This window comes from Diadema setosum, chromosome 1 (genome assembly GCF_964275005.1).
Source record: "Diadema setosum chromosome 1, eeDiaSeto1, whole genome shotgun sequence".
NCBI classification, from domain to species: Eukaryota; Metazoa; Echinodermata; class Echinoidea; order Diadematoida; family Diadematidae; genus Diadema; species Diadema setosum.
Window position 1 is genome coordinate 26,849,759 of NC_092685.1, and position 21,657 is coordinate 26,871,415.

Below are 21,657 nucleotides of genomic sequence, written 5' to 3' on the forward strand. Positions count from 1 at the left end.
TCCTTGATGTTAATGTTTAATGCATCATACATAATGATGCTACTACTTTTACTGCTTAAGATAATGATTATAATTGTGATTTTGATGATGACATTAAGTTATGATTAAAACGGGGAAAAAAAATAAACTTGATGATGATTTTGATAGTGATAACTTTGATAGTGATAACATTGAGAGTAACAATAATAATATCTGCCAAGTGTAGGTAGTATGGGCTACACATCTTTAATGTTTGAAAAAAAATAGCAAAAGAATTTTTCTCTATATTTTTATTTTCTTTATTTTCAATATAGAGGTAGAAAAAAAGTTCATGAATGATATTCAATTTCAACATCAATCATGTAATCTATGTAATTCAGCTCATTGTGATTATTCTTCCATGCTTTGAGATTCCTTTTTCTCTGTTTGCAAAATTCATTAAATTCATTGATTTCCATGTTCTTTCAACTTTTGTACTGAAATATATTCCAGCTATTCTCAGTTCTCACTTCCATCATTCTTTTTTATTACAACATTGTTGACTTCTATATCTCAATTATGTGATAATGTGTGATTATTTGTTGATATAATTTTTACAAAAAGCATAAACTGGCTTTAAAAAATAACAATTCCATATCCAATATTGTATTATACATGCACACCATATTGTCTGATAATGAAAATCATAATTACCTGTGTCGTAAAGTGGAAAGTAAAAAGAGATATCCTCATGAAAAGAGCTATCATCTTTCCCCAAATTAGTATTCAGTGGCCACAGAATGTGCTACATTTTGATTTTGAATGTGATTTGTTGAAGCAATAGTCTGTACAGGGTCTCTTTTTTTTTCAATCCTCTTGCTTCCTTTGACAACTCATCATTTTTTCAAGCTTAAAGATGAGAAATATCCTATGCCTTTTTGTCATCAATGCATATTTGACTTCTATTTTACAGTCTTTCAGAGTGAGATTAGATTTCTGGTAGATGAGCATGTGACTGACCCATTTCAGGCTATTTGGTATGCAGTGGCACTTATGAAGTTATTGAATTTGCCCTATCAATTTTGAACTTTTGGAGCAGATATTGAGCAAATCAGCATTTGTATTGTTTCATCATTTTTTTAAAATACATATAAAGTCAGTGTCCTAAGTCTGTATATGCATTGACAACATATTAAAGTAACTCAAGACTGACACTTATAATGGATCTGCTAAACAAATATCACTGTTTGTGTATTGATTGGGCCGTTTGCAGTTACAAATACTACGACCTTATCGTAAAAACTTTCTTCAAAAAGTATTGATATTATGTACTAGGATGTGTATGAACGTGACTATGTAGACTTTGTAGATTATTAAACTGAAATGGAGTGAGATATTTTGTATATATTTTGTTTGATACCGATGAATGACTATCTAATCTTTAGCGTGTTGTAGCGTCATTATTATACATGTATGATTCCCACTTTTTGCTTTGAATTGTGTTATCTTGTGTGTATTCGATTTGTGTTCAACAGGAAGATATTCTAACAGTATACTAGTAAATTGTAAGTGGCTTTTACCCTCTACTGCTAGCTTTTCATCTACTCTGGCATTCTTTGATCAGTGTTCAATAATCAGTAATAATAGTTATGGCATTACTGTTTGATGGTTAGCTATAATTTGTGATAGTGGCAATAATGATATTCAGCAATTCTTTTTTGTTTGTCCTTCTGACAATTCATGAGTATAATTATGTAGATGAAGAGTGCATATATTTGTTTTTTTTTTTTGTAGTTATCGAGTATATTTATTTGTGAAGTATTTCAGTGTAAGCCATGTGTTCAATTCATTCAAAGACATCCAAATTGTCATGCTATTCACTGTGAGCGATGCATGGATCCAGTAATTCATTAGAAGGGGTTATTACTTTGTAGCTTGCAGTGGTTTGTTGCAGCTAGACTTTTTTTTATAGAGCTCGGGTAGTATTGTTGGAAAATTGTATATCTTGCACACTTCTGTGTGATGGCTGGTAATAGTAGAAAAGGTTTGAAGTGAGCCCTATCTTGTGCTCAGATATAGTGTGCTAATAATTCCCGTAAATAGGTGTGGTATAATGTGGTGGCGTCCTATCTTGCAGTTGTACTGGGCCAAAGAAATATTGCTTCTGCCAAACTGGTCACCTTGACAGATGGAAACACAACCGATTTGAGTCTTTTGTGTGCCTTTCTCCGTCCTTTCCGAGATGCATTCCAGTGAAAAACAGTGCCGTGACCACTTTTGGTACTGCCTGTGTTTTGTAATTGTGAGATTAATCCAAGATCTTCTTTACTGGCTTGAATGGTCATGGATTTGAAAAGTGTCTCTGCGCTACCAGAAAAAAAAATGAATAAAAAAAATTCTGGGGAGCTCATAGCTTATGTGATTGACAAAACAGATGAAGAGGACTGTTGCAGTTCTTACACTTGAATTTGGGTAGGAATTTTTAGTACATGTACATCTGTAGTGCCCAGACCATTAGCAAAACTTTTGTTTTAGTCTGTTTTTGAATTGTGTAAATTTCATGTGAAGATGACAATTATCTTTTTGGAAATGTCCTGCATAGATACACAAGTGAGAACAAAGTTGGATTGTACACAGTTGATATATACATTGTACTAACTTGTGTCTCTTTTCTTGAGTGAAGGGCATAAAATTCATAAATGACCAAATAAAAACCATGACAAATGTGACCATTAATAAAAGTTAGATCCAACTCAAATTGTGCAATCTTTTAAAGAGAGATGTTTATGAATCATGACTTAAGATATAAGAAAGATAAAAGTTAGCTATAAAGATTGAATCTTGTGAGAGATGTTTAAAATTTCCCTCTTTCAATATGTCATTTAATTCTATTTGTCATCAAGTTGTCCCCCCCCCCCCCCACCAAAAAAAAAAGGGGGGGGGGGAATTATCAGAAAGTGACCGAAGTCTATTTTGTAGAGTGCTGAGTCATTGAGTTTTTTTTAACAGACATTGCTTTTAACATTATTTTGCACCCAAAGTTCATGTTGATATGGATTGTATAGTCTCTCTGGTTTGATATGAGTTTACTACAGTCACTCTGATAAATAGGTGACTGTCTGACTTGGCCTTCCTTAACTGTATGAGGCAGTCAATTCAATTTCTCTTCGCTAAAATCATGACCGAATGATGTACATGTATAGGCTTTTTGACAAGACCAGTCTCTGTAAGTAAAGCCATTACTGATGTCGGCCCAAGTTTTAACCAACATTTTGCCCATGAATAACAGAACACATATATTTGTATTGTAAGAGTACTCGTTGGGAGTGTGTGTTGGAACACGGTTCAATGTCAGAATGACATCTCTGTACAAGAAAACTCACATAACGTGCACTGTGTTTTATGTACCTTGAATTTCATATTGAGCCCTATTGTTGGTCAATTGATAAATGTATTCCTTGATAAATTTTAATTCCAATCAAAGAAGGGGAGCAAATTACCAAAATAAGGCTTAACGATTTATGCAACAAAAGTGGATCTCTATGTGATTCAAAGATATGATGAAAATGAAATTTTAATGTGTGAAATGTGTAAAACACATTTGTATTCCAAGAAACATAAATGTATTCAGTTGAAAAATAATAAATTATTGTCTATCATGCTTTTGCTGCTGTGTCACTCTTTTTGTTCTTTAGTTTAGTGTGTGTGTGTGTGTGTTCATTTTTTATTCATTTATTTATTTATTTATTTATTTTTTGAATTTCCCATTGACTGTAGTCTGGGTGCCAAGAGGCTGAACCTGGTTTTACAGTATTTGTTTTACCCAATTGGCGGTCATCTTTAATATCTCAAAACCCTCAAGGATGCGAGATCTTCATCATCCAGATTTGGATTCAGCACCTGACAGGGTAACACGATAAAACAAACAAACAAAAAACAATCTAGAACAAGAACAAAGCATTGGGCAGACAGTAAAACAAAGTTGGTGCTCTTTTCTCAGGATACATTGTACTATATAGAAGAAGTCACCGATAGCCTGAGCATGGTGCACAAAATGAGTTTGTGATGAATTGTGAATGAAACAATGACTACCTGAGTGAATTCTTACTCAGTGGATAAAAGTGCCTTCCATTATCGATGTGTATCTCTCTCTCCCTCACACACACACACACACACACACACAAACACACACCCATACACACACACACACATACACATAAAGCAGGTCTTGAGACAGAAGACGTGTATATGTTTCAGACAAGATTTGCACGGTTTGGTTGAAAAAGTAAAATGTGTTTAGAAGAAATAGGACTTTTCTTTTTAAAACACTTCGATGAAAGTCCCACATCACTGAATCTGTGCTGGTTGTCTTCAGTGACAATTGTTTTGCTTTGAAAAAAAAAATTGTTTGAAGTTTGCTGATCTGTGTGATTGTGAGTTTGTGGACACCAACACAGGGGACCATATGTGGAGCAAAGCTGAAGAGTTTTCCTTGGTATAGTGTATCGCATTTGACACTACAAACACTGTGGGGATATGTTGTAGAGTGTTAACTTACTGAATACTTGGGTACCTCAATGGTGTACCCCCTCCCCCCCCCCAAAAAAAAAAAAATAATAATAACAACAAACACACAAACAAACAAACCCGTCCATTGTCTGTTTTTCCAACTCTGTGAATAACTTCACACATAACACTGACACAATTATGAACAACAGCCCGAGATAAATCGATACCCCTCCTCATCTTTGCAATAAGCAATGTAAGGAACATATGTACACTGCAATAAGTTTGAGCAATATGTGAAGCAAAGTTTATTACGAAAATAATAATCCATGCTTGGCAATAAACAATAACGTTTCCACACCTGTTAAGAATGAGTGATTACCTTGTGTCTCACAGACTGGTCCATTTAATTTGATTTCACTCTGCAGAATGGGTTTTAACCCTATTGAAATAAAGCACACACAGTAACACTGTCTGCCAGGCTAAGTAGCTTTACATTTTCTATAAAAACACAAGACAACAATTAAACACTACCACACCCTGGAAAAGAAAAATGAATTTAGTCCATTCTTAATTTTGGTTGATAACATCAGCAATTATTCAAACACAATTTATGCAAATGCATGCGACATGATTACAAGTATATTGCAAAAGTAGGCACTAGTACAAACATGATACATACCGGAACTCAAATATGAGTGGATAAAGAAAGAAACCAATCCTTATCTCAAACTCAAACTCGTCAACACGCATGGAGTTTGATTTCCAGGTTAACAACATGTAAATTCATACTTATGCTTTAAAAAAAAAGATAAATAACTCTATTGTTAACACCTTTCATCATTTCAGTGTAGTATATTTTTGTTGGTCTGACACACATAATTTCTGCAGTTTCTCATTCATGGCTTTGACAAGCAAGTCAACTCTACTATACATGCTGATACTAGTAGCAAGGTTCCGTAAAAGTGAAGGTTAAATAACCCCATACAATGTCACAAATGAAAATATCATTACCACAGACACTAATCCAGCTAGTCATATCACAATTAATTACTCAAAATTCCTTATTTGGTTGATTCATTAATTTGTATATAATTGTAGACTATTATTATTAAATATCTTTTGAATTGAAGTGGTTCCCTCCCCCCCCCCCCCCCATAAACATATTAAATGGATTCACTGATGCTCAGAGAGACACACTGGATGAATGACTTGCAAAATAGGAATTACATCACAATAATCCACTTTACAAGGGTCAAGAATGAGAAGAATTCATGATGTATGACAGACTTCTTGTAAGAAGTGTTTACTCAACAGCCACCAGTGTCACATAAAGTCATGGGAGGCTCACAAAATAATCACCAAATTCTTACGTGTATTGCAGAATTCACTTCAAGCTTCATCCAAAAAGCAAATGAAATATAAAAGTGCAAGCATAATAGCAATTATTTGAATAATTATCACGTAATATGACGTTCACTGGTGGGGGGGGGGGGGGGAGAATATATGAGAATATAAGTTCTCTTGACTACGACTTACAGTGCAAGTGAATTGCAGTCTTATGGGAGGAATATTAGTTGAAACACCCTGAAAATACACCCTGCTGATACTTAGAGTACTATTAATTTTTTCCCTTCTGCAAGAGGAGAAAATTTTGTTGGCACTTTTGCAAATCAGTGTTATGCTTGTGACTTTAAAAAAGAAGAAAAAATCTCCATTGCAAAGTCAACTAATACCCTTAAAGAGAAACAAGTCTTGGCCTGGTTTAAAAAAAAAAAAAAAAAGTTTTAAGAAAGAAAAGGGCTTCTTCATCTGCACCAACTTCACTGGTTCGATACCACGGACAAGGATTAATTCTTTGCTCATATACTGCCAGTCTGCCAGCACCTTGGAGATAGTGAGTCCTCACTAACACATCAACCGTGTAGCTGGCTGTTATGTTGACCAATACCAAAGTGCAATACATCATACCTTGATACACATGTCAAAAGGTTGCAAATGCGGTATACGTATAGGGTGCAGAGCATAAAGACGATATGATGCTTATGTGTTGTTTGAAATAACATATGATGATAATTGAACATAATTTCATCAGAGCACAGAGCATAAAAACTACACAGTGATAAGAAAATTAGGTCGCACACACTTGCATTAGAGCGCAGAGCAAATGAACGGCACAATGATGAGAAATTCCAGTGTATGTGCATTAAGTCAAACCAAGCTTTCGATTGTGCGAAGCTCTGGTCACATTTTTATGTGTTCCATAGCTCTCATGGTGCAAAACATACCAAACATAATTAGTCAGAATATAACACTGACACCCTTATCCTGCATTTAAAGAAAAAAAAAAAAAGAATGAAAATCATGCTTCAAATGAGAAAGATGCCATAGTATGGATCAGATTTATCTTATTATGATATGAAGTATATCAATTCTGGAGTTTAGCAATTTGAGGAAAGATCATGCAACACCATCAATAATTGATTGGTATGAACCAGCAATACTTTCAATTCAGGCAAGATGCACAAGATTTTAGTTTTCTCTTTGATGATGAATTCGCAAGCACAAGGCCACTAATTAACAATGTGCATGCACTTTGGAAAACATGCCTTCAGCACCCTTTGGGCCCGAGGCATAAATACTATCAATTAGTCAATGAAGTATAACTGAAATCAAATCTCTGTACACTTCACTTCTACCATCAAGTCTTGGGACTTACAGTCCCTTGTCAAAAATCAATTTATTGATAATGAAAATCAAAGCTTTCATAAAATTCTGCCACCTACCCATACGGTGCACTGTTCCATTATCATAGATATATGTCAACATACTTGCTGCATGTACCACTCATTTAATTTACTCAGAGTCAATGTCATAACCATAAAAAAAAAAAAAAAAATATACCTTTACTCTCAAATGAACAATACGAACTGGTCTGAAAGAGTTGATATTTCACCATACACATGGAAAAATTAATGAATACTTCATTATAAGGAGCCAGTGCAGTCATCCTGGTGATATTCCCGAACAATGTGGTCTGAATAAATATAAAAAGTAGGAAATTCATATTCAAATAATTGCTGTCACCTTTAAACTACTGTGTGTTTTGTGTTAATTTGGATAAGCAAGCAGATATATGTACTTCTATTGATGTACTCTATCAGCTTAATCACACATGGCCTCTTACAAAACAGATTAATGTTGAACATCATATTGCCGTAATTGACTGCGCCTCTTTGTGGATAACACAAAGTGACCCATGTGGTGAAAAGAATGCTTCTCTCTCTTGTGCACGACAATGTTGCGAGTAATCCTTCCACAATGCCGGAAACTTTTCAGTGGTTATTAGATCAGTGGGCTTGCAAGCTTTAGATGGAAGTCTGCGCAGAGACGACGGAGAACTCTACGTTGTGTTTGTTGAGGCGCTCCAGCAGCGAAGTTTTGGCGAATGCCCCACCAGGGGTGAAGACACCACCACTGAAAGAATAAAAAAAACAGTCATTTAATTTCGCAGAAAATGCACATAATGCAACAAAAGGTTGAAAAGACAGTGTAGAGTTAAGATGGACTGATCAAAGATTAATCAATAAATTAAGATACTATTTTTTTTTTAAGTGCCCTGCTGCAAATTTGCATAGCAGTGCCAGTTTCTCACAATATTTCCTTGCAAATTTCAAATCGAAGCCAAGAGTACTCTAAAACTGCATGCATGTGTGCCAAAGAATAGGATAAATCTGTGAATATGTTTAAAGCCAACGACAAAGCACCTGATACAGCTTTCAAATTTTCTATATACATAATTTATGATGCAGTGAATGTAGCCATGGAATTAAAGTAAATATTCAAAGTAATGAAGCGAATGGCAAACTAGAAAAGCACTCGGAGAGCACAGACCTACCCCAAGCTAGCAACTCATTTCCACCCAAATATGCATGCAAGTTCCTAATAATTGATAGAAGCCTTCTGTTTATCAAAGCTGTTTGTCATCAGCTTCCAGCTGCACGGTACCTTGCCCGAGCAGAGCACACACTTTAGTGTCCATATGTAAACCTCCAGTACACACAGCTAAAACTTCCAAGTTCACTGACCTTATATGCAAAAATCCTTCAAAAATCCATAAAAATTCCTGGATCACTACCAAAATTTAATCACCCATTCTTTGTGTCATTATTGACTTTTCCTGCAAGTTTCATTCAAATCCGTTCACAACTTTTCGAGTTATTTTGCAAACAGACAAAACAACTCCAATGATCACTTAACCTCCTTCTTCCTTGGCAGAGGTAATAAGTACCAGTACTGAAAGGGAGTTAACCTATAAGAATTCAATACTTACAATATTATACTATACAGACAAACTGAAATTCTTCTGCCCAGAACCTGTGCTGTTTGATGAGACCTTTGGAATCCACAGTCTCAATAGAGTCTTTTAACCTGTTGAGGACAGGCTATTTTTGCTATAACACCCATTTCCACAGACACCTGCCTGAGTATACCCGGGACTCGTCTTCAAGGGGTTAATGGAGAAGGAGAGGACATCTGTCCACAATTCTGGAGGTGTCTGTCCTAAAAATTTCCAAAAAGAGCTGCACCTAATACAACTATTACAGTTATCTACTCACAGCTCAATACAGCATACCGTAGCTCCAAATTAAGAGGCACTAAGATGATTTGCTTTGGCCATGAGTCATAAAGACTAACCCACTGAGGATGAGCTGATTTTGCTACAACACAAATTTCCAATAAACACCTGCCCGGCTATACTCAGGACTCGTCCTCAACGGGTGAACAGAGAGTGAGAGTGACAAAACTCACCCCTTGGGAAGTTTCTCCTGTTCATCCAGGATCACAAGAGCGGCGTGGATCATCACGATGGGTGTGGCCACGTAACCCGGCTCTGGAAAGATTTAATGATTGACAATGGATGATATAGAAAGTCAGCACTGTGCAGAATGAAACGAGAGCGATGCAACTGCAGCAGGCAGTCGACTGGGCTGTCTGCACTTTCTCACTTCAATCACTGTATTCCGATACAAGTATACCCCTTCAGTTACATTTTACATGGACGTTCACAGATCTTGACCACTGACCTTGAGCAGTGACCACCATCCCTCTTCACAAAAATGAAAATTTTCTCAATTTCCCTCTATTCACCAGATCAAATGTTAGTATTATTTGACTTTTTATGTTGAAGTTATGATCAGACATTATTATTTTTTTTGCTAAAGTTCAGTGACCTTTGACCTTGATTTAGAGCCTTGTCCCTGTTTTTTCACGCAAATGATTGTTCATTAATTTCTGCCTATGCCAAATAATATTACTCCTGGACATTCCAATTTGACATGGTGTTCTGGCTAAAAAATGTTTTTGTCAATGTAGATTGACCCCTTACCTTAGATATTGCTATCATTCCATAGAAACTACTGTCTGTTCATTTCCATTATCGTACCAAATATATGTATATATACGAGAAATTTCAAATTCAAATATTTGTTTTCACAAAAAATTCTATATAATACATGTACCATCAACATGACAGCACAATTGAAAAACAAGAGACCCGCGGGTCTAGCGCTCACCTGAGTATCGCAAGTTCACCTTTCACGCAGTCACTAATCTAAATTATTCACAGCTCTACTAAAATTTGACCAGGCATTCTCAAGTAGAAGATGAAAATGTACAATAAGGGCCCAAATTTTTTAAGATTCCTTAATTTGGGGGGATTGGAGCCCCCTGGGGCCCTCTGGGTGGGGCATGGTGCCCATTTTGATAAATTGAGATCCTGACCCCCTAGGGATGCTACCTGCCAAGTTTGACGAAAATCCATCATGAGGTTTTCAGGAAGAAGATGAAAATGTACAATTCAGGCCCCCATTTGGACCCCTCCCCACCCCCTTCCCCTGGGTCCCAAGGGGGGCACCCCTGATTCTGCCATGAACAAACTTGAAACTACAGTCATCAATGTACTAACTCATAGTATTAACTCAGCTCTATCACTTCTGGTTCTAGAGAAGAAGATTTTTACAGATTCCTTAATTTTGGGGGATTTGGGCCCCCCTGGGGGCCCCCTGGGTGGGGCATGGTGCCCATTTTAACAATGAGTTCCTAACCCCCTAGGGATGCTACCTGCCAAGTTTGATGAAAATCGGTCTTGGGGTTTTCAAGAAGAAGATGAAAATGTAAAAAGTTTACGCACGACGGACGCCGGACAAAGGGCGATTGCAATAGCTCACTTGAGCCTTTGGCTCAGGTGAGCTAAAAAAGCACAAATATCTACAACAGCAACAGTAAAATTGATGATCACATTGAGCAGACATACCTGGTCCTTTCACTTGTGTGATGATCTTGGTATTATGCTTCCCGCCCTTTTCTGCCTCCTCGTCTGTGAAGCCCTCTCCCTGGAAGGTGATGCTGAATGAACTCCCCTCCATCTGCTTCCTCGTTGGACCTGCGTGGCTGAATGCCCCTCCAGAAAACAGCCTGGGGTACTGCAAGTTAAATGGGTTAAAGATGAGGATGAGGATGATGAGGAGGAGTAGGTGGAGTAGGAGGAGGAAGTGGAGGAGGAGGATATTCACAGGTACTGGTAGAAAAGTATTTTAGCACTTCCACTGACACTAATGACACGAATAAGACTTCAAAAAATGATGATGATCCTGATAGGAGATATAATATGCCATACAACTACTACTGATTATGATATATGATTATAATACCAGTAACAATAAGAAAAATATCCTAATTATAAAAACAATGACAATAATAATAGTGATCATCATATCAACAGTTACAATAAGGTTCCAGTACAGGACGCAAATGAAAGAAGAAAAAAAAGGAAACAGGGGAGGATGAGGTAGTTGTGATTATGTAAATCTTGGTGATGGTGGTCACTATCGCTGCTAACTTTCTGCTGGCTATCTTTTATTCCAGGGTAATATATACTTTTGATAACTATCCACTCACAACTTGTGAAACCTCACTCGTGAAGTTGAGGATGGGTTTAAACAAACATATAAAATCAGACATCTTAAAGGTACACATATACTTAGGTGTTGCTCTGTTGGTACTCCATTACAAAGTCTATCAAGAGTGGAACCTCAGAGAATGAAACATTTGTTCACAAATTAGTCTGTTTCTTGCCAAGCACATGATATATCCACAAATACCAAATTTTACTCATGTCAACCTGAAACAAATGAGAATATAACTACAATCTAAAGGTATAGATTGTATTTTGCTTCATTTCTTATGCCTACCTTTTCAAGGAGGTTTCTGCCAGTCTTGTACTTGGCCAAGAAACCGAAGATGGCTCCAAAGAAGATGGTCACAATGAGCCAAAACAGACTGCCGACTGTCATGTATGCTCCAAACTGAATCTAAGGGGGGGGGGGGGGGGAGGGGAGGGATCAGAAGAAAACTGGAACACATGAGGAAATATATCATTACATCATCCTTGGTTATTGCATTAAGATGGGCAACATGTAAGTTTGAAACAAAAACAATTAATTTCATTTTCCTGACAAATTCATTTCATCAATCCTTGCAATTTCTTACTCAAATATGCTGTATCAGCATCGTTACATCTACTAGATTTGATATCTTTTAAAAGAATAAAGTTGTTGTAACTTTATATGTACAAAGAGCAAACTACATCTGGACCAACCATACCTGGTACGTCAAAACCTCAATGTGACAGCAGCCACCACATATCCATAAAGACCACCTGTCCATTGTGACCACTGTTGAAATTTGTTTCCTTTCAAAGCATTTTATCTTTTCATGAAATTGTTTATAAAAACCAGCAGCCCATTAAACCATTTATTCCTGTCTCCATTGGATAGTCCTTACAAACAAGTGTCACTGGATTCCAAAGTACAAGTGGTACACACACACATGTACACAAACACACACACATACACCATACACACACATACATATGGACGAGATTTAATTCATGTACACACTGTTCATTACATGTGGTACCAGATATCTAAACAAATGTGTAAGTCACAGACTTACTGGTCTCTCTTCATCCTTTTCATACAAGTATCGTTGAGTCCGCCTGACAACTGAGGCATCTGCTCCAGGAAACATAAGACTCCACTTGTTGACATCTTTGCTGAAGAAAACCTGTGGTCTATGGAGAAGACACACATATCACAGGGTTATTGAGAAATTAGGGTCAATACTAACGGGAAGTGCATGTTCACTAAGTATTGACAAAACATATTGAATATATCATTTCACTCATTTCCTTGCTCTCCCTCCTGAGAGAGCAGTAGACTGTGATTATTTTTATGCAAAATTTATCTACCATGTCATCCATTTAATGTTCTAGTTAACCATCTATATATGACTTCTTCCATCATCTAATCACTCATTCAATTAATCCATCCATAAACCCACCAATTAGTCCATCCATCCATACATTGATATTTTAACTCAACCACCCACCTTCACATCAACAATCCATCCAAACATTCATCTGTCCACCCAATCGACCATCCATCTATTAATCTATCATTCCACCATATGGCCATCCATTTCTCTATCAGCCTGGCAATTCATCCATCCATTCATCCATCCATTCAACAACCCATTCATCCATCAACCCAACCCTCCATTCCTCTAACAATTCATCCATTCACAATTTTATTCATCCATCCATTAACCCACCTGTACATCAATCTAAATCTCTGTTCTTCTGTCAACCCAGCTATCCAGCTATCCTCCCATCCATCAACCCAACTATCTATCCATCCACTCATCTACCAACCCAACTATCAATCCATCCATCCATCCATCCATCTATCCTTCTATCAACCAAACCATATACAATGACGTGTATTCCTCCATCAACCCAACAATTTATCCATCCATCCATTTATCAACCATCCATTCCTCCATCAACCCAACTATCCATCCATTCATCCTTCCATCAACCACACAAAATACAATGTATTGTATTCCTCTATCAGCTCAACTATCCATCCATCCATCTATCAACCATACCATCCTTTCCTCTATCAATCCATCCATCCTTCCCTCCATCAACCAAACCATATACAATGTATGGTATTCCTCTATCAACCCAACTACCCATCCATCCATCCATCCATCTACTCAATTATCAATCTATCCATCCATAAATCCATCCATCCATCCATCATACCATCCATTCCTCTATTGACCCAACTTTCCATCCAATCATCTATTCATATTTCCATTCTTCAATCCACCCATCTACCTATTCATCTATCCACAATCCTTTATACAATTTCATTTAGCAAAAAACCAAATAAATCAATCAATAAACAGCCAAAAACAAACAAACAAACAAACAAACAAGTCAATAAATCAATCAACAGTCCATCACTGCAGTGATATGTTCCATCTAGCCATCAGTCAATCTGAAAACCAACCCACCTTCGAGTCAAACGAGGCGTGTACTTGGGGAGGGGATTATTGTTCATGCCCTTGCGCAACGTGGCCAATTCTTTGGCATTGGCAAATCCATGAATGGCTGACTGCCACGTCGCATAATGACCACAGAAACCCTGCAAAAGACCAGAATGTTAACATCACTTCTTGCCTCGTGGAAAGCAGAGCACATCTAAAATACACCTTCATTACTTATTCACACTACAACTGGCAGTGCATGGTGCAATCAGAGCGATCTGCCACAGAAAATTACACTTATGAGAAACACAACACTCCCTGATGAGCCTCCTGTCTTCTAATGTGGAAGGAATTACCGCCACGTCAGACAACAGTTTAGGAAGCGAGGGTCGCATTTCGTGTTTGCCTTGCAAAATTTGAGAAGGGGTGGTCTGTCTTGCACTCTGGAGCCAAAACAACCTCCTTATTCAAGTGTCACTAGTGATAGATATGTGTAAGAAGAGAAGGGTAAACAGAGAATGAATGTATGTCGTACAATATGATGTCCGCATTGTTGCAATTGTGGGCCAAATTCTCTCTTCAATGACAACATGAAGTAGAGCTGAAATCTATACAGTGTCAGTTGAAAGGAAAGCTGCACTGAGAAGCCCTATCAAGTATCAGACATTGATGAATAACTCAACGACTCTGAGTCACCTCCTAAGCTCTTGCTCCTCTGTTACTTTTCTGAGACTTTGTTGATCATGGAAAAGAAGACATCTAACATTATACAGCATATTGTACTTTACTCGTATTCTTTCAAATAGGCATCTAGGATTTTGTAGTTTAGGATTGTGGAAAAGTTGAGTATAGGAGCTATGGACATCATTGTGTTCCCATAATTTTTATCATGGCTATTGCTAAAAAACACTAAATAATTATTATGTTTACATAAAACAAAAAGCAATCTGCCAATCAGTCGCATGAGTTGTGTAAGCGCAAGGGATCTGGATTTGGCTTTAAGGCTTGGAAAATTGGTCTCTTCCAATATGACAACAAGGGATCATAGGAACTAGAGATAATATAAAATAATATGTGCGCACACATTAGATACAAACTTTATAAATGCACATCAAAATCAATTCTACACCTCACATATTGAAAGTGTACACTCCAACTGGTTTCAATACATCATTACATTAGTCATGATATTGATAACAATATCTACTATCACAGCAGTAATTTCTCTTATGGACAATATATTGATAAATACAATTTCATTAATTTTCAATCATATACATCTTGTTGTCTTGACAATATCATTGCTTGCAGCCTTATATAGGAAAAAAGTACCAGTCAAAGTATCAAAAGGAAACTTCAAATGAAAATAATCAAATCAATCCATGATCAATCAGTCAGTCTAGTAAGCAATCAATTAATTCATACCAATCATCTCTTCCTCAATACTTTGAAAAAAAAAAGTCCATGTCAAAACAATAAAATTTTCAAACTTAACATTTTCTGATGACACAGAGAAACCCTAGAAAAACTTGGAAGTAAAGCATATCAGTTCATTAACTTACTTCTCGTCCTGAATTGAAACTAAGGTAGCCTTCAACAGTGTTTAGGATACCTGCATAACACAAAAAGGGGAAAATGATATCTACGATAAGAAGTTAATAGAAAATAGTAAAGAGGTCATGTTTAAGGTATTTCTTTATCCAGCATGAATTATTTCTTGCAGATTTTAGAGTGTACATCCTAGGTTATTGCAGAACAAGACATGCTGGTAGTCTAAGAGAACTCTATAAATAATGACGCAGTTTTGGTGGAGAGTCACAAAATGTGCACACATGGAAATCAGTCATACAAATAGCACACACAAAACATATTCTGCTGTATCTGGTGGTATCCCCAGGCAATGGACGGTACAGTGAGTTAAATAAACAAAACTAAAAACAAACAAACAAACATCAAACAGAAAAACATAATTTTCAGTAGATGCACATGAATGGCCTTTAATTTCTGACAGGAATGTTCAAAGGAAATCAAACGCACATACACTGGAGCGAGCATCATGACTGAATCTGACCTTTGAACTGCTGCTTGGTGTACAGGACGCCCATGTCTGCCGGGATGCTGTCAAAGCCGCAGGCACCGACCACGTAGACACCAGCTTCCTTAGCCTTCTCACCGTAGTTGACTTGGATGCCTTCCAGAAACTGGCAAAGGGGAAGATGGTGGTACAAGCGTATGTGTACACTAAAACTAACAGTCATTGTGGAAATGCTTGATAGGAGTGTTCTTCTTTGAAAGTTTCTTACTTCATAATGTGTTGCTGATGCTACTGATCCACCAGGAGGAGATCATCCAAATAAATTAAAGTTGAATATCTCAAAGAGATTGCAATAAAAGCTATCTGCTCCTTAAGTGAATGTATATGTAGACATAGCATGTGTGTGTATGAAATGAGCAAGAAAAAGAAAATGTGTATGTATGCATGGATGCTGGAATAAGTGTCCGACACACAGTATATCTATCAGCCTTACAGTTCTACAGATTAGCAACAATTTGTTCCTTTTTATATACATGTAACATACAATGTATGAGGCGCACACATATATACACACAAAGAAAGAACTTTTAATAACTAATATTTTGCCTCCAGTATTAAAAGTAGGACCACTGAATTCAACGACTGTTCATCACGACTACAACGCAATAAAAGGGAACAACCTCGCTCTTTAATGTTATTCACTGTTTACAGTGCTGAAAGAAGACAGGCCACCAAAGCAGTCACTATTGTTTTTCTTTTCACAAACCACACCACTAAACACAGAACAAAATACTGTGGCATACTTCACATTCTAGACCTCCTCACTTACAGACAGTACCAATGAACAGGAAAGCGCCTTCTACTACATGTACAACTGTATATGATCAAAGAACCTATTCGTATTACATGTAGGCCTATTCTCAATGCTTTACTGGAAACCCACTATCTTTGTAAGCTTTCATTCTTTGCTTGAATCATGTGACCCACCTGTGGTTCGCCAGAGATATCCACATGGTGACACCCACTCTCGATGCATGCCCTCACCACCTGCTCCCCATAGAACCTGTACTGTTCTCACACAAAACAAATCAGAAGTTGGGAAATACATGTAAGTCAGAAGAATGGTTATTCTTTTTGTCCTGGACATGTTTAGTTTCCCCCCCCCCCCCCATGATGAGGTACTGAATACATGGTCAAACTGCCCTTTAACACTGTCATTGGCCACACAAATTGTTGCACTGGTAATGTTCCTAATAAAATAGTGATTATCAATTAAGGATGTCGTAAAAACAAAAATTGGCCTCAAATTTCCTGATCTGGAAATAAAATTCTTCTACACAAACAGGTTATGAGATATTGGTCACTGGTAAGAAAAGCGAAAATAAAAGAAAACTAGTGAAGGACAGAGGTTGATTATGCATGAAAATGCAATGCAACATCTTTCATCGGAATCTTTGCTTACTAGCTGTTTGAAGATCAGTCAAAAACAAACAAACAAACAAACATTAACTGAAATATGTGAATATCAAGATGAGTTGGGTGTTTATACCCACATGCTCTGGCAACAAAGACTCCAGTGGACTGGAACATTGCAAAATGAATGGGCATTTGCCTAGAGTCCTTGTCCAAATTGTATAGCTGTACTGACCAGTAATTTGAAGTACTAGTAGGTAAATATGCTGTTACAGTGTATGAGGGTCACCTTTGCAGTTCTATTCACGTCTTTGCTTTATCTGTTCTGCATTAGGTGTAAATAGTATGTCCACATGCATGTTTTACATGACATACTAAATGCTTATAAACACATTTCCTTTAACATGAAGTCCTTTAAATTCATTCTACTTTTTTTTTTTTTTTTTTTTTTTTTTGCAAATCAAGGAAAAAATGCCTAAAATGAATAGAGCTCATTGAATTACTCACAAGTTACTTTTGTACAACAGGGATTATTTTCTCGGTCTGTTTTATACACACAGAAAATATCAAAGCGATGTGACTTTCTCTGTATCACATGATATTACTTGCAACACACATGAGAACAATTTTCTTCGTAGGATGCAATGGCTTCTAAACTTACTGGACCGACACAGTTGAGGACAACCACTGCCTGGCTACACATGTCATTCAGAGACTGGATGTCATGCACATTGGCCTTTATCATGCCCACTTTACTCAGGTCCTTGTCTGAGGGAGATAAGGGTAAAGATTTGTCTGATAGAAAAGAAATGAACACTTTTATACAGAATGATCACGCACATATATCATTGGTGTCTAGCTCTAATGGTATGTTTCATGATCAGACTGTTGGGTCACAGCCTGCAGGAATAAAAGTCAAGATTTATCAATTTGCAGGATGCAAATACTGCTGACACAGTGACATCTGTGTTTAAACAACATGCTCAGATAAAGGTGACCTTGAGACATACCTGCATATAAAAGGGTAGACAAAATAAAAAACAAAGGAAGGCTGTTCCCAAGGCATTGTTGTAACATACCACATACAGCTGTACTAGTACAATAATGTACACTGTATGTGCAAACACATGCACACACAAAACACACATATGCATACATACTTGGTACATTGTATACAAAAGAAATGCTACAGGATCGATGACTTCTACAGCAATTGCCATGGCAGCTGCAGTGGCTACTGCGCAAACATTTTATTATTAAAATCTTTTCATCAGATTTGGCTTTGGATGAAGGGGAATAAATTGTAGTTTTACTGTGCATCACAGAGTACTTGAGCATATGATCTGGATAAAAGCTGATGTATAAATAGCTGCCTAACAACACAGGATTTCTCATAACCTGAGGATGAGTGGAATTTTGTGCTGAGTATGTAATTTTGGGGATGTAAATCGGCACAAACTTTTAATGTCTTTCCTTCCATTAAAATGCCCAAAGGCCCAACAATTACATTTTCTAAATGGGATATCATCAATTTAGGCCGTTCAGAGTGTATAAATGACAATCTCTGCATAAAATGTTGACATTCTCAGAACAACAAGAATGGCTGTTGGGAATGTACATTGTAAATGCTACAGAGTCCAGAGAAGAGAGATACGACGTTATAGAATTACTGGATACAACATTAACATGTATCCTACTGAATATGAATGTACGTATTGTACATGTATTGTATAGTCACACAGCTATGATATAATCTCACAAAGAACACCAATTTCAAGAATAATATATTTTTTCCTTTCAAATTAGCTTAGCCCTGAATAAAGTATGTACTCTCAAATGATACAACAGTCACATGAGTGGATAAAGATATTGATATCCATCTTCATTCAAATCATAGCTTTGAAGGCTCATTGTCTAAACTGGACATAAACAGAATAATGTAGTCATCAGTCACATCTATAAATAGGCAAGTTATAGTCAGACATATTAATTGTGAGGATCTTGTGTTAGCAACCAAGGCCACTAGAGCCATTAATACATTGTGACATTACATTTCATAATGGCAGTGAGTTTCACCAGAAAAACAATTCCTGCATATAATAGCTATAAATAGCGTAATGATATTGATAGTTAACGGAAACACAAGTTGTTCCCTGTTATCTATAATAATTCCAAACTGAATCTCATTTGTTGAAGGTGGCTGCTGAGGAAGTAATGGTGAATGCTTAAGTAAACAAGCAACCACTAGCTAACAGCTTGAATGTCTCCTCTAAAGGACTGCACAATCAATGTGGATTACAACGTGCATTGCCTTGGGGCACATGCATCCACTGCTGTGCTGCTGCTGCATAAAACAACAGAGAAAACTGTCAGAACAGCACCACAACTCCTCATGGCGCTAATGTACAAAAGTACTTTCATATCCATGTAAATATTTCAAATTCCACATCAACAAATGGCACCAAGCTCACAGGAAATACACTGTATACGCCAAATATTTTGCAAGGTTTTTATTTTCATGAATTTCTCGAGTCAGGTGCCATCCGCGAATTTACAGACACGCAAATATATTGGCTCTGATCCAGACACTAATGTGACGTGCAGGCATACATTTTTCCATTCAGGACTGTACTCCATGATCTCAAATCTAACCACTCACAAAATCGTCGGGAAGTCCCAATTCATGAAAATTTAGACAATTGTTTAATATATGCCGTATACAGTCACAATGCATTTCAAATCATTCACGTAGATATTCAAACCAAATCGGTTGACTGGAAGTGTTGATATCGATGTCAAATTTCTATGTCATTGCTCAAAGCAACTCACTCTTCGCAAGCAATCGCAGCATATGTACCCTTTGTCTACAATGTACAATCTGTAACTGAAGTTTAGCTAATGCTGTGCGACATATCTTTCAACTGCCAGGGAGCTAGCCAGAGATGGCAAGTTAAAAAAATTTTGTGAGTGACTACCAGTGAGATTTTCATGACTGGGTGTCTCTCCGCGCACGTGCATGTGCGTGAGTGAGGGAGCGAAATGACCGAGCAGGGGGAGGGTGTGGGGGGTGTCCCCCCTCCCACGGTATGGAGCTTTTTCAATTTTTAGCTCTTAATGGTGCGATCTGGTGTATACTTAAGTGACTATTTTTTACTTATTTTGAAAGACAAAAGGGAAATAAACCTTCAATTGCAACTATCACTTAAATCCTTTGAGCTATGGTCCCAATATGTGAGAAAAACGGGTGCCATGCATGAGATCGTGAGACGGCCCCTAAATGCGCGAGTCTCAAGCAGAATGTGTGAGACTTGGTAGCTCTGGCTATCCCCAAATCAATGTAAAGTACAAAGTGATTTAATATGGCCAGTTGAATAAAGTCGGTTAAGTAGCATGCAATTCCTAGAGTGCACACAAACTCAGACAAACAGACAGACACAGGACACATTCTCAACTTGCCCTAATCACTGCACATTTGATTTTTGAGCTCCCGCTTTCCACTGCTACTTGCACAAAAGGGTACTTCACCGAATATTTGATGGCTGACTTCAGCATCAGTTTTCGCACATTTAGATTGTGCAAGCAGCATTATACGCCGTAATCGCTCACCAAGAGTTGTTTCCAGCGACAACATGAAAGTCAACGTTGATATCAATGCTTCCCGCTGTCAACCAATTTGGTTCAAATTTTAAACATGTGTGATTGGAAATAAGATACTATTTCCTGTGATTTGGTGGGGTTTGGGTTTCCAAAATTGGAGATATCGACATGGATACAAGAGTACATTTAAAATAATGCACCTCCTTATTACTGATGAGCCGAGGGAGTTACAAGTTCTTACAATATAGAATATAGTCTACAACCTTTTTAATGTTAAATTATGAGGTAAACCCCTGGCCCTAGCTGCCCATGCTGCCCCTGTTTAATACTTACCTGTTACTGTCGCTGCTTGTGCCACGACACTTTCCAACTTTTCGAGATTTCTCCCTGCCAAAGCCCATGTCAGCGCCGGCTCCTCTTCTTGGTGTCTGGCTAATTCTTCGACGACAAATTGCCCAGTGAAGCCACTGGCTCCGAACACTACCAAGTCGTATTTCTTGGATGGTGCTGCCATCATTTCCTGATCACTAAAGCGTCAAGTCTGAAGTCGGGAGGAGATGAACAGAAATTTCTTATCTGCGATGAGTATGACTCGATTTGTGGCAGCGTCGGTAGCGGTATGGCTGCGCTTCGGTGAGTTTCCGTCAAAGAGATGATGGCAAAACAAAGAAGATAGAAGACTCGGTCTCCTTTATCAGAAGGAGGAGTTACTGACCACAGTCTTCATAGATCTACAGCAAATGTGAATGATC

General features: G+C 37.4%; 1 protein-coding gene across 1 annotated transcript; it reads right to left on the reverse strand.

Moving 5' to 3' along the window:
• Nucleotides 1–7,170: 7,170 nt before the first annotated feature.
• On the reverse strand, nt 7,171–21,527 carry LOC140229099 (saccharopine dehydrogenase-like oxidoreductase). The gene is made up of 11 exons (XM_072309368.1): nt 21,239–21,527; nt 17,970–18,076; nt 16,883–16,963; nt 15,932–16,061; nt 15,423–15,472; nt 13,888–14,018; nt 12,481–12,598; nt 11,718–11,837; nt 10,781–10,949; nt 9,277–9,358; nt 7,171–7,941 (listed from the first exon to the last, which is right to left on the reverse strand). Exons 1-11 carry the CDS (start codon nt 21,420–21,422, stop codon nt 7,833–7,835), a joined length of 1,281 nt encoding a protein of 426 aa, XP_072165469.1. The 5' UTR covers nt 21,423–21,527; the 3' UTR covers nt 7,171–7,832.
• Between the last annotated feature and the right edge of the window lie 130 nt (nt 21,528–21,657).